The following is a 13,282-nucleotide window of genomic DNA, read 5'->3' on the forward strand; positions in this document are numbered from 1 at the left end:
TTATCCATTAATTGTATTAATTAAATTTATATAATTTTAATAGTACTTCCACTGTACTAGGTATTAAAATTACAATATTTTTGCTACATAATCCATGGAGGTACTTCGATAATGAAAGAAAGAGAAAATATATTTGTGTTCTACTTGTATTCTAAGTAAATATTGTTTTTTATATAATATGATATACATTTCTATATACATGTTCTGCAAATATATGTTAGATATATAATATTTTTTAATCTATAAATGCACATAATTTACACATAAAATTTCTTTATCATATTAAATATATTTAACATATGTACAATCACAATATTTCATACTAATTTTAACTTAAATTACTATAGTCAGTAGCCTTCGCAATATCAATTTGCTTCGCAGCTCTTTTACATGCTCTTCTCAAGGATTTTGTGTATCTTAGTAACCCAGCCTCAATTTGTTCCTCATCCTCGGTTAGGAGATCTTCAGCCTTATAAGATGGAAGACAATCCGCGCCCCCTACGGCGACTACTTGCCTTGCAATTTCCGGGTCTACGCAAAGTCTAGTGAGTGCTGCAGCGGCAGTGATTTCTAAACGTCTGTACGCATTTTCCAGGCCAGGAGGTCTCATTCTAAGGAAAGAAACCAACGCAATAGAGGCACGGGCTTCCGCCAGGTGTTTTCGAGCTTCAGGAATACGTGCCAGCTCGCTGATAAGAGCTGCTACCTGCTCCATCAGCCAAACATTTCTTCCAGCTGACTTTTTCGCAGTTCTCAACAACTTTTTAACCGTGTCGTGTTCCAGTATCACAGAAACACACTTCCTGGATTTGGACAGGTGATTGAACGCAGCTGCGACTAACAATAAAGTTTGCCCGCAGTTGGTATTTTCGACTAAATGATTCAGCGGCGGTATAAGATCATTTATAAAAGGTTCCAAGTATGGCAGACCCGATGCATTAACCCATGGAGCAGTGATCTGTACGAGCAACGCTGTAGCCTCCATTTTCTCTTTCTCAGATGTGTTCTCTGTGACTAGTAGATCTGTTAGTATCTCTGGACCATCGTCTTTAACGAATTGGTTTATCGCCGTTACGGAACAACAGACGCTTGCCAAAGCGCGCAAAGAAGCTGCGATGTAATCCACCGATGTTATCAGGGACGTCAGAAGTGCCCTAATACCAGAGCATCTCGTAATACTGTTTGCCGCTCGTGGTCCCGCTAAACCTAAAGCGGTTAACGCTGCCAAGGATCCTCTAGCTAGCGTGATATCGTCCTTTGGCGCTTCCTCCAATCCTCTGACAACTCTCTGTAGCAAGTTGCAATTTTAATTATTAGTCGCTGTAAAATTACATAATGCAAATTAAATCTTACTTCAATATAGAAGTCCAATCGAGTATCTACGGTGCTATCGACGTAATTCTTCATCCTTTCCAACTGTGCCAAGATTCCTTTCAAGCTATTTTGCTGAATTCTACGCGGAGGTGGTGCATTCAACTCCGAAAGCACGGAGAAAGCATCTTCCTCTATGGCACGTAGTAGCTCTTGCTCTGATCTACCACCTTCTAAATGCGACACCTTGCTACAAAAAGACACGATCCATTAGTGTTAAAATATCGTATCACATTTCAAAATCTACTTACTCGAAAATATATTTATAATGTCGATCAAACTGCTCTGCTCGGAGAAGTAGTTTGTTTGCAGCAGCAGTGGCCAAGGTCGATAAAGTTCTCAGATCGTTCATTTCGTCTTTCTCACTTAGAAATTCGCGTTGTTTCTGTCGCGGTAGAGCTTTGCTCTGCAAAGTGTTGCCGCACTCGTTGTCTGTCTCCGTTGCGAGATCGCCCAGCCATGCTCTCACCGACGAGGACTGTCTATAAGTTCTAGAATGTAGTGCGGACCTGTAAAGTGGCTCTGTCTCGGAGAAGTTGGCCGCTATCGACGAGTTCGCGTTCCTTGATACCGTAGCATCCTCCGGTGGCTCAGACGCATACAAAAAATCACCAAGGCACTCGCCTTCCAATGAAACAGGCAGTGGGATTGTTGCAACGTCTACTTGATCATCTTCCGTTCTGTAAAAACAGTGAGTTTATTCAATGATTAGTAAACAGTAGAAACTTTATTTATTAGGTAAATTTTTTTAGTATATCTTTAATAATTTAAAGTATTTTTACATTCTTGAAATATAATAATATAATGTACATTAGTCTTTCGAGCCCCCATTCGTGTAATGTGCAATTAAGACAAGTTACAATATTTAAAAGAAATGCGCGCTATTCGAGGCAACTTAATGACTGCCTAATCAAACAATTTCATTCACTCATTAAGCTATCCATTAGGATAATAACTTCATAGCCTTAAGCAAACGATAGATACGTAATGCGTTTCATCTCGGATATCCGAAATCTGATATCTAATTGCTCCGACTAGTATATGTACGAAGTGTTTCTTTATAAAATATAAACTGTTTTATCAAGGTAACGTTATGATATAGCCGTTCCTTTGAAAACTGAAATTGCTATCGTTTAAAGTTTTTTATGCTTTGAGAAATCATTACAATGCATGTATTTCTTATCTTAACAGTTATAAAACCGTAATTAATTGTATCCGTTAATCGTATACCGTGAAATTTATGCAACACTGATCCATCTCACAAATTGTTTTAGCCTTTTTCGTGATTAGCACTAACTTACATCATAAAAAGTCATTGATCTGCATTCCTCGAGACTGATTCATTTAAAAGAATCGATGTGCATTTGATTTTTATCTAAATACATCCGTCATCACGGTATTACATAACAATAAACAACATTTTCCCCACTTTGCAAAATATGCCCTTATTCTTCAGTCCATTAATATCGGTCAAATTCTGTCATCCATATGCGCAATTTATATTGCAATATCAGCAGTTATGAACAGTTTTAATTATTTGTCAAATTGTTAAAAAATCTTATCCTATCCCTGTTGTATATTATTTTCCTTTTCAACGAATTTTAATGCAGTAGATTCATCACCACGTGAAATTTAACGTTCTCAGTGAAACCGTGAAAGCGCAATTTTTTTGTAATTATAATTTATCTGCTGCATAAACCTCTATTTAACTACGATAGCATTTTCAACAAGTTTTAGAAATCCTATATGGAACCTACGGGGCTTGTTGACCTATACGAGAATAGTGTTTCAATTATGCCATAACGAGGTAACAAATATTATTATATTATTCAAATATTTAATACGAGGATATTGTTCGTCGTTTAACAAAAATTCAGTTTCCACCAAACACTATGTATCACCGACAATTTTCACGACACAGAATAGCAAATTCAACCGTGAAACTGAATCATCCTTGTACAGAAATCTGCAATACCTCAGCCATCAATCTTCATTCAAATTTGCTCCAAGGATCAATCAAACATCCTCACTAAACTTGAAAAACGAAAACATCCAACAAATATCGTGGATCATTGATGACCCTAGGCAACGGCGAATATCTACGGTACCTTAATCGTGTCATAACGAGACAGAAGTCTCGACTACTGTCGCCGCGGCATAGTTAAGGTCTAACCACTGTCCAAGTCGCACAGCCAGGTGCACGGAATTCCGTCACAGAACGATCGAGGTGTTCGACAGAGGAGCGGATATATTACAAACGCAAAAGATTGACTAATCGTTCAGCTCCGGAACTAGAATCGTTCTCTTACGGACGACGATGACTAATCCCATTTCTTTGACTAAGCTGCTGCCAGCCATCACCTGCACCACACGATCCACGCGGTAGCTGGAATTCTTCGTACGTTTGCTGTCGTCGCACCGGGACACGACGCGCGGGGCCGTGGTTGACTCAAACAGCGTCGCTCTTTTCATTTACGTATGTATTCCTCGTGTGTCACGTTGCATTGAATCACGTACTGGCGCGCGTACATCTATAGGGTGTCGAAAAAAATACGTGCCCCGTATCCTTGGTAGATCTATTGTGTAGGTTTCTATAGTAGGCTTGGGTAATCCGTGACTTGCCAGGTGATTCTTGCATACTGCTAACAACACCGAAGTCAATTTAGTTAAATGAGTAATCACGAAAAGGAAAATGAGACATCTCGATAATGTGGAACTATACATACAACATTACATTATTTTTATCCTTTTCAAGACTGTTTTACGTAATGTGTCCGCGTAACGCGTTGGGTTGGGCAAATCCGATAGTTTATACCATTAAATGCAGAAATGTATATTAGGCATCAAAGAGATCCTCTAATTGCTAATTTTACATGAGCGCAAACGTTACGAAATAAACGTGCAAATCGACCATTATTCTCTACGATAACCTACTGAATATTAATGGAAGCTCTGCGGTTGCTTCGATTACCAGATTAAACCAGATACTAGATTTAATTTGTGTCGTAGATGCTGGAACGTATATTAATCGATGTTAATTGATGATATGTCACGGAATTTTCCGGCCTGATCCATTTACGTTATTCAGATCCCATACAAGATCCATACATATCCGATAAGGGATAGCGATCCGAAGATTTCAAAACACGTTGCACATGTCAATTTTTTCACCAACTTCCTTGAATATTAATCATGACTCCATACAAATACAGGCTGCTATTCCAATCCTTAAATACAATACTGCTAAATAGTACCAACATTACTCTGTATATTTTACAAGGTAGCAATCAAAATTAAAATTCAAATGTAATCATCAGAATTAGAATACAAATGTAGTACGTATATGAAAATGAACTACTCTTCCTATGTTAATTCTGTTGTATGTTTCAACGAAACAGACTGGCTGCTGAAATCAATCGCTAAAAAGATTAATTAATTGGCCAATATGTATGTTAATTTCTTTGCATAACGTACGAAACAATTTCTTTTTACCTTTTTGAAAATGTCAGATATCCCACGTGAAACTTTCCACCGCAACAATCAAATTGTGCACAAATTGTAGTCATTAGGTTTCGCATCATAAATCAAATGCAAGCCGAGTCATTTTCGTCGCGACGCGTTTCGTATAATGAGTATTTAATATTCCCAGGGATGAGTTGCGCCACTTCCAATGCACCTACAGAATGATGACCGTTCCACGTGCACACTCGAGCACACGGCACTCTACCATTCAACAGGGGTAAATGCGAGTTTACGAAACAACCAGAAGAATAACATGGGAAGTGCTTTACGTGTTGCATTCCTATCGCTTGGCTCACCCAAGGGATATTTATCGTGACGATTCATGTTCTTAAAACATACATACATTCTTCGCACCTTATCGTCTGTTACAAGGCGCGGCCTGGTTTCAGAGATAATGCCCATCGGTATAAGACGCCTTAATTTCGTCGGACTATTGATCACGCATCAACCAAAGGAATATATGTTTTGTTTTTGAAACGAATTCAATGGAGAAAGCAATTGCAATAGTGAACTAGTCATTTGTGTAGCGCACATCTTCCATTTTCTTCTTTCTTTTTTACGATACGGATTGTAGTTGGAATGTAGGTTTATAGCATGCTATTATGCAAATAACGTGCTATCATAATACCAGGCTGTGTGTACGTTGCCATTCATTAGTATTTACCCACTTATAGAATGTATGTTTACATGTTTAATATCATTAAAGATTTACTGCTATATGTGCACGATTATCATAAGAGAGATAATTATATTAAAAAATTCGCCGCACCTTTAAGTAAAATGGAAAAAGATATGAGAGTAAATACTGATAAACGATAGTTCATACGATTTTTCAAACTTTAAATAAATATTAATACGTTGAAGCTGTTGTGGGCACCAAAGCAACAAGTAAAAGTTGCTGTCACATCTTAAATTGTACAACGTATGCATATTCTTAAGCAGAATGGTACATAGTATATTATATAGTGTACTATATTAATATACCTCAGTTCTCAACCTTTTCATAAATACGCACCATCAAATATAATATACAAATTTCAAATTGACCCGAATAGTAAACATAAAAAAAATAATCTTTTATATATATATCAGATCAGCCCAACATACTGTATCTGATCTTAATTATGCAATTCTTTCTCTATGAGAATGTAACTTCTTATTTTAAGTCTTGTTCTGTTCAAATTACCTTTTTGTTCTTGACACAGTTCTTTCGGCATTTACATTAAGGACCACCGTATTTCGAGGTAAAATTTTAGAGCTTTTGGGTGTAGAGGTGTACGTAGGATTCGGCAGAGTTTCATCTTGGAGCCAAACAGCACCAATCCTCGTCGTTCCGTGTTGTCGATCTTTCACTCGTTTCCGTCTTCTTCGACGCCTTGGAGTTTCGTTCTCGTAGAGTTCCGAACAATTCGACCGCTCGGAATCAGAGAAACCAGAATCTAGGCTTCGAAGATCTTGGCTCAGTGGACTATACGATCTATTCGCTACAACAATATTGTTTCCGTCCTCTTTATCTTCGTCTTTTATCTCCATTGTAGCCCTGCAAACATTAAAACAAATTATTATGAATAATCATGTATGAAAATCGAGTATATGTACAACAATAATCTCAGATCAATGAAGAAAACACAACAAAATATGTGGATTCAATGCCCAAAGTATCTTCCAGTGACACAGTTCAACTCTAAAACAATTGCAATGCTTGAAATCTTATCATGTGCTTGTGAAATTTAAGTAATTAAAATACCGGTACGAAAGTAGCATTGTATGTCAACGCGATAAGAAGAGCCGATAATAGACAAACGGACGGGCTCCTCCATGCAAACTTGTAACGTCAGAAATTTAATGCCCGTCGTAATTATTTCACTTACACCTGAGTCATCATGTCCTTTTCGTGGATTGTTGTAGTTGTATAGTGCTGATGTTCATTTTCATTAGGGCAGACGCGAATCGCCGTTACATTTACAGAGTCGATCGTGTCGCTTGTGTCATTAACACTGGCCGATCGATCTTCCGTTTCCTCTTCGATGATCCCAAAATTATTGCCGACGTTCTGTTTGATCTTACTGCGATCGCTCCTTGTGGCGAAACGGTCCAAACTTTCTAGATCCTGAGTCGCCATGTGACTCCAAAACACTTTGCTCTGATGTCTCTTAAACGCGCTCATCTCTGTTCGCTTTCCTCGACCAACTTTCGCAACGATTACAAGTTCGTTTCTCGTACTGTCCAATGTTGAGTTTATTGAAGCGAGAAAAATTGGATGAATTCAGCGTATTAGAAAAGAGTTCCTCGGGAGTTCTATTGCAAAAGTAACCACAAGGATGAGCAGTGGAATAATGCGATGCCACGCTGGGGCGGTTTCACGACTCAGCAGAGCGGAACAACCCTCCCACAGGTCGCGTGCCCAGAGGTCCGTATGGTGTCCGTCGCAACCCCCATGGAGAATCCGATCGCTTCTTCGCGTTCACACCGATACCATTCCTTTCTTGCACTTCCGTTTTATTCACTTCACTCCTTCTAGTTGTATCGTTAAATAACCTTCTATTTCACGTATCAAAAACGTAGAAATATTCACTTTTGAAGAATACGAAGAATTGGCACTATCTTGTTTAGAACGTTCGATATAATTTTTACTTAATTCTTATTTCTTTTGTTAAAATAATTGTTTTTTACCATCAATTAAACATCATCGCATATATTTGTGAGCCTTCAGATGTCACGGTATTCAAAATTTATATGTAAAATTGATTATCTATCGGATGCACTTGAAGATCGATAGATCCAAGCGTATTGGTGCTTCGCGAACGACTGACTCGGACCGGGCCGCTTCCGACTTCCTCCCATAAGTCGCGCTCCCTTCCCGCCTCGTGCTCGTAAGCCAACTCATATGAAAATAGAGCTCCTCCCCTTCTCTTTTGTTGCGTCCACGGGGTGCATACCTCCATCCAGTACGTGTACCCCCGTGTACCAGGGCATGTGTGACCCAAGTGTAACCGCCAAAGCGTAACTAGGTGCATTCTCACCTCGTCAGGAATGCAGTGGCGTGAATAGGAAGTCCGTTCGATTCGTGTGCCCAAATATAGAGCAATTCTATACATTTGAACAAAGATAATCGATAGCACTGATCAGAATGAATAATTGTTATACCCTGTACATACGTGCCCAAGATTTATTATTTGACTACTAACTGGAACCGTTAGCATCCGCTTGATCGGTAATAATCGTCCAAATCCTTAAAATCACTTTCATTTTTCAAGATCCGAGATTTAAGAAGTTATTGTTTTAGTGATAGGTTGTTTCAGCTTCCAAAAGTAATAAAGGATTCTAAAAGAATGAGAAAAATGTATTAGTGTTGTTTGATATTTAAAAAGGGAGAGAAATAATAATAATTATACGGATGTAGTAGATAAATGCACGAAGAAGTACATCATGAAATCACGCCAATGCTATTTTTAAGGGCCAGGTGTGACTCCCGGTTCCCTATCACTCTTCTGTATGTGTACACGTGGGGGTCGAATTCCCCCTGTAAAAACAGGCCGAAGAGGCATTTCCACCACCATCGAATCGAGGGGCACGCGCCGCTTTGGACATCTGCGTGAAATGCTTCCAGTGATGAGTGTCCCGCATGACTGTATGCGTGAATGATTCACTTAACCCGCGTTCTTTCACAAATTTAATCGTCGATTCAATTCCACTAGTCGCGCTCGCGATTCGATCACTTAAGATCGATCATTTTGTAGTAATAAGACAATATTTAAATTAGGCTGAGCGGCAGTAGTTTCTGGTTGCGATTTAAATCACTTGGGTAATAATGAACAGAACGCAATAGTTCGTTTTTACACAAGCTTCCTTTTTAGCGATCATTTCGCGGATGACTTCACACGCTGGAATTTTTATTAGTAATAGGTTCTCCTGAACAGGAAATCTTCAAATGCAGACAACTCTCGAATGCGTATAAGAATAAGTTTCTCATATATGACATTGCGTTGCACAAAAATTTATGTTACTGGATCAATTAAGAAAATATATCTTTCCCGATCACGCGTCTAACTTTGAGTCTCTTCGCCGACTGGCGTTAACTGAAAGAAAGCACGTTTATCATTAATTTGCATATATCCAGCACCCGTATAGTGGTACAAATGTATGCTATGTTTAGTAGACATACATATGCGTTAACATAAAGAAAACGATTGAAACGCAAAGATGTCAGGCTTTATTGAAATGCCAAGGCTAATTTCGCATGCAAACCTGTTATTGCGCGCTCATCTTCGCGAATGTCTTCTTAACGAGGGAAAGATGATGGCGAAGACACAATGATACGTCTGGAAACGATGAAAACTGATGAGAGATGTGTTGGTAAGTTACATCGTTATCGATAATCCAGACTGTCTTTATTCCGTAACGACTAGTGTTCTATAGCATTGTTTCGAAACGTCGCATATGCTCGGGAACGTCTGCAGCTCTACGTCCTACAAAAGCATCAAGGGGTCTGTACGACCCCTATTGTACGTGGAGATCCGTATGAAATGGGGGACAGCTGGTTGCGAACCGTTATTTGAAGGTGCGCGTTACAGGCACACGTTCGCTCAGATTGGTCAGTGAAATTTAAATTTTTGAACGCAGACTTGGACGCTCTTTTCTCGTACGTTACGTGTATGTATCGATCATTCACACTAATTTAATTGAAAGCTAGGCAGCTAACACTGCGGTACACTACTAGTTTCAGTAGAGTTTAAAGCCCGTAACTTGATATCCGTGTGTGGGGGAAACTGTGAGGAAATGCCAATTACTATAAAGTATTCTTTATTACATTACGTTTACTAATGTAATAAACTTACGCTTATTGTTAATAAACGTAATGCAAATTTTCTAATTGTATTTTTCTTTCTGTTACAGCTGCCTCGCAAAACTTCTGTGAATCTACTCACTTTCTTAAGCCATACATTAGCAGTCGTGCTTTTTATGTTACTAATAACCCACAGAAACGTTGGAGATGCAACATCAAATAGTAGAAGTAAAAGAGAGGATCTGTTCATACCTTTTGTTTTTATTTGCTTTGATGTTTGAATTCGATATTATTTCTAAAATCTCCGCTCTGAAGTATAGAGGGCAGAAGAAAACCTATGGTTTTCTTGCACGATCGGTAATTTAGAACATGGAACATAAAGTCCTACAACAGGTTGGAACCAACACATCTTTTGTTACTTGTTCTTTTGTATAACACGATGATTTTAAAAGTTTAAAGTTGTAATATTAATTTACTTTAAGGAGAGAGAGAGAAAGAATGAAAAGTATACCTTTTTGCAAACCATAAAAGGAATTAAATTTGGAACCAAATCGATTCTTCGTGCGTAGAACGCCATCTATTTGCTACTTCACATCAGAAGGTTCTCGGTGTCTCCCATTAAACTACCATGAGTGGTACTTTCCGTTCTTCAGAGCGTTTACTGATTTTCGGTTGGTGTAAAATAATACAAGTCCTTTTCAGCGACCAATGAACGAAAAGTTCGAACAGAACATACGAAGGAGCGTTCAGCGTTTTAATCAGAGGCGCCACCTACAGACCGATACTTTCTTATAATTGTCCTTTTCAGTGAAGTTGAACAATCGTTACAGGATTATAAATTGTGATTTTTCCTGTTAACAGTGATTCACAATGGTAATTATTTATATCTACCTTCGTAGTGCTCGTTACAAAATAGTAGTATAATAATATCGTTACATAGATATTGGAATGATAGCGAATTAGTTTTCATTGCCCGGTTCGGTATACGAAGGTGTGACAAATGGCGCACGTGTGTCAATCGAAAGACTTTTTTATTATTAATACAATATTAATCATTTTTATTACAAAAATTATTTCATAGCGTATACTATTATAATGTAAGCGAATTGTAACTCTCCAGTCTGTTATCCTCGTGTAATTACGTACTATCAACATTTTAAGTGATACTTCACACGATTAAACAATAAATTAATATTAAACCGTTTATAGGTTTCCCTGAATCCTGTCAGGATCCTCAAGAATGAGGCGGAGGAAGAAAAAGCAGAAATCGCCAGGCTGAGTTTGTTTGTAGGAGCAATAGCTATTGGTGACTTAGTAAAATCTACACTAGGCCCTAAGGGTATGGACAAGGTATTGGTGGCTCATGGACGTTCAGCAGGACAAGTTCAAGTTACCAATGATGGAGCAACAATTCTTAAAAATGTTGGCGTCGATAATCCTGCTGCAAAAATTTTGGTAGACATGTCCCGTGTGCAAGATGATGAAGTTGGAGATGGCACTACTTCTGTAACTGTTCTTGGTTCGTAAGATTACTATTACTTTTGCGTTTTTGATTACTTAATAAAGTATGAAATTATTTTGAAAGTAATATATATATAACTATTTCTTATTTCAGCTGCTGAATTATTAAGAGAAGCTGAAAAGTTAATTGATCAAAAAATTCATCCGCAAACCATAATTTCTGGTTGGAGAAGCGCAACTAAAGTAGCAAGAGAAGCTTTGAAAAATGCTGCGGCTGATAATTCTGCGGATCCTGAACGTTTTCGTGAAGATCTGTTAAATATAGCTCGCACAACCTTGAGTTCAAAAATTTTGTCTCAGCATAAAGAACATTTTAGCAAGCTTGCAGTGGATGCTGTATTGAGACTCAAAGGATCTGGGAATCTGTCAGCTATTCAAGTAATTAAAAAACGTGGTGGAACTTTGGCTGATTCCTTCCTTGATGAGGGATTTTTGCTGGATAAAAAACCTGGAGTACATCAACCACAAAGAATAACTGATGCGCATATACTCATAGCTAATACTCCTATGGATACAGATAAAATCAAAGTAAGTAAAAAAACGTAGAAATATCTATAATATGCATATGTAAACTTTAACTTTTATCAATGTTCATATTTTTATTACTTTACAGGTATTTGGTTCTAGAGTTAGGGTTGATTCAATGGCAAAAATTGCTGAATTAGAAGCTGCAGAAAAGGAAAAAATGAAGGTAATAATATTAGTTATATTGCAATTCAAAACAATTAAGTTTAATTACTCCTAAAATCATGTGGTAATTATATTTAATATAGGACAAAGTTGAGAAAATCGTAAAACATGGATGCAATGTTTTCGTGAATCGGCAGTTAATTTATAATTATCCAGAACAATTGTTTGCCGATGCTAATATTATGGCTATCGAGCATGCCGATTTCGATGGTATCGAACGACTTGCTCTTGTCACTGGTGGCGAGATAGTCAGTACTTTTGATAATCCAGACATGGTGAAACTTGGCAAATGTGATCTTATTGAACAGGTATACGTTTTAATGCACACGTATCTCTCACTAATTAGAATCGCTTCTTTAGTATCACTTTCTGAAAGTTGGTTGATCTCTTTAGGTGATGTTAGGCGAAGACACTTTGCTTAGATTTTCGGGGGTTCCTTTAGGAGAAGCTTGTACAGTAGTCATTAGAGGTGCTACTCAGCAAATTCTCGATGAAGCTGAGAGATCTTTGCACGATGCTCTTTGCGTATTATCAGCTACTGTACGCGAATCGAGAATCGTGTACGGTGGAGGATGTAGCGAGATGATAATGGCTTGCGCCGTAATGAGAGCAGCGGCTTCCACACCTGGAAAAGAAGCTGTTGCGATGGAATCTTTTGCTCGAGCATTACAACAGTTACCCACTGTTATTGCTGATAATGCTGGTTACGATTCAGCTCAATTGGTTAGCGAGTTAAGAGCTGCACATAATTCTGGTGCGAACACCATGGGTCTCGGTATGTTTATTCACCATTAATTTTACAATTATTTTATTAGATAAATAATTAATTCTATCTTCAATACATCAATAGATATGGAACAAGGAAAAATAGGTTGCATGAAACGTTTAGGAATAACTGAATCGTGGGCTGTAAAGAGGCAGGTTTTACTTAGCGCAGCAGAAGCGGCAGAAATGATTTTACGCGTGGATGATATCTTACGAGCGGCACCCAGAAAACGCGTTAAGGATCGTGGACGTTGTTAATTACAGGAACTGATTGTTCATTGCTTTATTTGCACTGCTTTTCTCATGATTCGAATTACGATCAAATTATAAACGATTTAGCTTCACAAGTTTTGTTAATAAACAATATTAATTGCCAATTATTAATTGATGTCAACGTACTAATTATTTCTCGAATGCTACAATATATATATCATTTTACGTTACAAATCTTGCATTTTATCGTTTGAAAGGGTACTCTGGAAAGGATTTGTAAAACAATCGCAAGAATTTGTGATCATCATTTTTTATAACAATACAATAGGTTTAACATCAATAAATGCTTGATATCTTGAACCTGTATATTGTCTTTCACTAAAATTCTGCATTGGCAACACATTGGTATTTTAT

At 37.8% G+C, this 13,282-nt stretch overlaps 3 protein-coding genes across 4 annotated transcripts in view; 2 read left to right on the forward strand and 1 right to left on the reverse strand.

Annotated features, from left to right (window-relative positions):
* The window catches only part of Tpnt (troponin T, skeletal muscle), an 84,967-nt gene that overhangs the window by 22,031 nt on the left and 49,654 nt on the right, over positions 1–13,282 (forward strand). The gene's annotated exons all lie outside the window — the stretch shown is intronic.
* On the reverse strand, positions 157–7,582 carry Insc (INSC spindle orientation adaptor protein). The gene is made up of 5 exons (XM_076910891.1): positions 6,765–7,582; positions 6,080–6,433; positions 1,623–2,051; positions 1,354–1,561; positions 157–1,288 (listed from the first exon to the last, which is right to left on the reverse strand). The coding sequence occupies exons 1-5, from the start codon at positions 7,058–7,060 to the stop codon at positions 329–331; spliced, it is 2,247 nt and encodes a 748-aa protein (XP_076767006.1). The 5' UTR covers positions 7,061–7,582; the 3' UTR covers positions 157–328.
* On the forward strand, positions 10,401–13,228 carry Cct2 (chaperonin containing TCP1 subunit 2). Its single transcript, XM_076892786.1, has 7 exons — positions 10,401–10,552; positions 10,889–11,198; positions 11,295–11,728; positions 11,814–11,891; positions 11,974–12,198; positions 12,284–12,665; positions 12,741–13,228. Exons 1-7 carry the CDS (start codon positions 10,550–10,552, stop codon positions 12,911–12,913), a joined length of 1,605 nt encoding a protein of 534 aa, XP_076748901.1. The 5' UTR covers positions 10,401–10,549; the 3' UTR covers positions 12,914–13,228.

This window comes from Xylocopa sonorina, chromosome 3 (assembly GCF_050948175.1).
Source record: "Xylocopa sonorina isolate GNS202 chromosome 3, iyXylSono1_principal, whole genome shotgun sequence".
Classification (NCBI taxonomy): domain Eukaryota; kingdom Metazoa; phylum Arthropoda; class Insecta; order Hymenoptera; family Apidae; genus Xylocopa; species Xylocopa sonorina.

What these genes read in the sequence shown, in the direction of transcription:
- Insc (XM_076910891.1), bottom strand. Translation starts at nt 7,060, where the DNA reads ATGAGCGCGTTTAAGAGACATCAGAGCAAAGTGTTTTGGAGTCACATG. An exon ending in ACTGTGTCAAGAACAAAAAG is followed by an intron (nt 2,052 to 6,079) that starts GTAATTTGAACA and finishes CTGTTTTTACAG; the next exon opens with AACGGAAGATGATCAAGTAG. An exon ending in CATTATAAATATATTTTCGA is followed by an intron (nt 1,562 to 1,622) that starts GTAAGTAGATTT and finishes GTCTTTTTGTAG; the next exon opens with CAAGGTGTCGCATTTAGAAG.
- Cct2 (XM_076892786.1), top strand. An exon ending in TGGATACAGATAAAATCAAA is followed by an intron (nt 11,729 to 11,813) that starts GTAAGTAAAAAA and finishes ATTACTTTACAG; the next exon opens with GTATTTGGTTCTAGAGTTAG. An exon ending in CAGAAAAGGAAAAAATGAAG is followed by an intron (nt 11,892 to 11,973) that starts GTAATAATATTA and finishes TATTTAATATAG; the next exon opens with GACAAAGTTGAGAAAATCGT.